The sequence below is a fragment of the Pteropus alecto genome, unplaced genomic scaffold, assembly GCF_000325575.1.
Source record: "Pteropus alecto unplaced genomic scaffold, ASM32557v1 scaffold41, whole genome shotgun sequence".
Taxonomy (NCBI): Eukaryota; Metazoa; Chordata; class Mammalia; order Chiroptera; family Pteropodidae; genus Pteropus; species Pteropus alecto.
In genome coordinates, this window is record NW_006430464.1 from 1,072,419 (window position 1) to 1,073,964 (window position 1,546).

At 61.6% G+C, this 1,546-nt stretch overlaps 1 protein-coding gene across 1 annotated transcript in view; it reads left to right on the top strand.

The window, feature by feature from the left end:
• Positions 1-1,543, top strand: part of KCNC3 (potassium voltage-gated channel subfamily C member 3) — a gene marked incomplete at both ends in the record, with an annotated part of 6,707 nt that extends 5,164 nt beyond the window's left edge. Inside the window, 2 exon segments of the mRNA XM_015591584.1 lie at positions 890-1,016; positions 1,018-1,543. Coding sequence (XP_015447070.1) covers positions 890-1,016; positions 1,018-1,543 — 653 coding nt within the window.
• Positions 1,544-1,546: the final 3 nt, after the last annotated feature.

Below are 1,546 nucleotides of genomic sequence, written 5' to 3' on the forward strand. Positions count from 1 at the left end.
GGGAGGTCTCCAGGGGGAGCGGGGGGGTTCGTTCAGAGAGGGTGGTTAGCAAGAGAGAGGGGAGACAGAAAAGCCAGCAGCCATTGCTGAGGCCAGAGAAATGGCACGGAAATACAGAGACAGAGATTTCATGTGAAAGAGACTGTTTTTTCGCAGTCGAGGTATTCAGGGGGACCCGGGAGGCGGAGTAAGCAGCCCAGGGTGAGAAAGAGAGAAAGAATGAGGGCTCAGAGAGATAAACACAGGGAGGGGGGTCTCACGGGCTGGCCAGAGACGAGGAGCGGAGGGACAGCTGCAGCCTCTGTGTCTCCCTGAGACAACCTGAGAAAAGTCTAAAGGTGACAGTCTGGAACCAAGAGATTGTCAAAGCAGGAAGACAGAGAGGACAGAGAGGAGCGAGGGGCGGGGGCTCAGCTGCAGAGTTCAAGTTTGAATAACAATGAGACCTAGAGAGGTGACCCCACTTTAAAAACTGAGAGAGGCCAGGGGACAGAGGCTCCGAGAGTGACCAGACTTGGGGCCCAGGGCCTAGGCTCTGGCTTTGCAGAGGGATCTGAGAGATCCGGAGAGATTGTGCCAAGAGAAAGACGAGACGTGAGGGAGGTGGAGAGGGCTCGACTGTACCTGTGCGGCCCTGGGGGAGTCAGTGCCTCAGAGGCAGTGATTGGGGCGTGGGTCTGGGAGGAGGGAGAGGCTGGAGGGCCCCACCCCCGTATCTTAAGTAGGTCAAGAAAGGGAGCCGGGCCGCTTGGCCCCCATCGTGCTCCCTCAGCCACTGACCCAGTTTCACACCAATTAAAAATAGCTCGAGTCAGAGCCTGGGGGACCCCTACTTCCCCCTCCCTCACCTGTCACCTTCTTAACCCTTCCCCATCGTGTCCTTTCCAGAGCCCAACACCGCTCCCTGGACAAACACCTCCCAGCCCCCTACAATCCTTCCCAGTACTTAACCCTTCCCCGTGACCTCCTCCCGAGACCTACCAGCCACGCCCCCTAACACCCTTCCCGCCGTCCCCTCCGACACCCTGCCCTCCGGTCATCTACTTGCGGCGCCCAAGTCCGCCAACACCCTCTCCCCGCTGATTGCGCTCCCACCGCGAGTTCCCACACCTCACTCTCTCCTCTGTGTCTGTCTGCCCCTGGGGATGCAGATCCCCGCCCCAATGGGGACCCAGCAGCAGCCGCGCTCGCCCACGAGGACTGCCCGGCCATCGACCAGCCCGCCATGTCCCCGGAAGACAAGAGCCCGATCACGCCCGGGAGCCGGAGCCGCTACAGCCGGGACCGAGCCTGCTTCCTCCTCACCGACTACACACCCTCCCCTGATGGCTCCATCCGGAAAGGTGAGCGCCCCGCTCCACGGGCCCCTGGGACCCTCCCTCTCTTCCCTCCCCCAGGGGAGGGGGGAGAGGAGGTGGGGGAGGTGCCGGCCTTCCCTTCCCCCATCCACCGGCCCCAAATCTCCTCCCTCCCCGATACTCCGGCGCCCCCAGCCCTAAGTTTCCTCACCGCTGACCCTCCACCTGTCTCTATCTCATCTCCATTT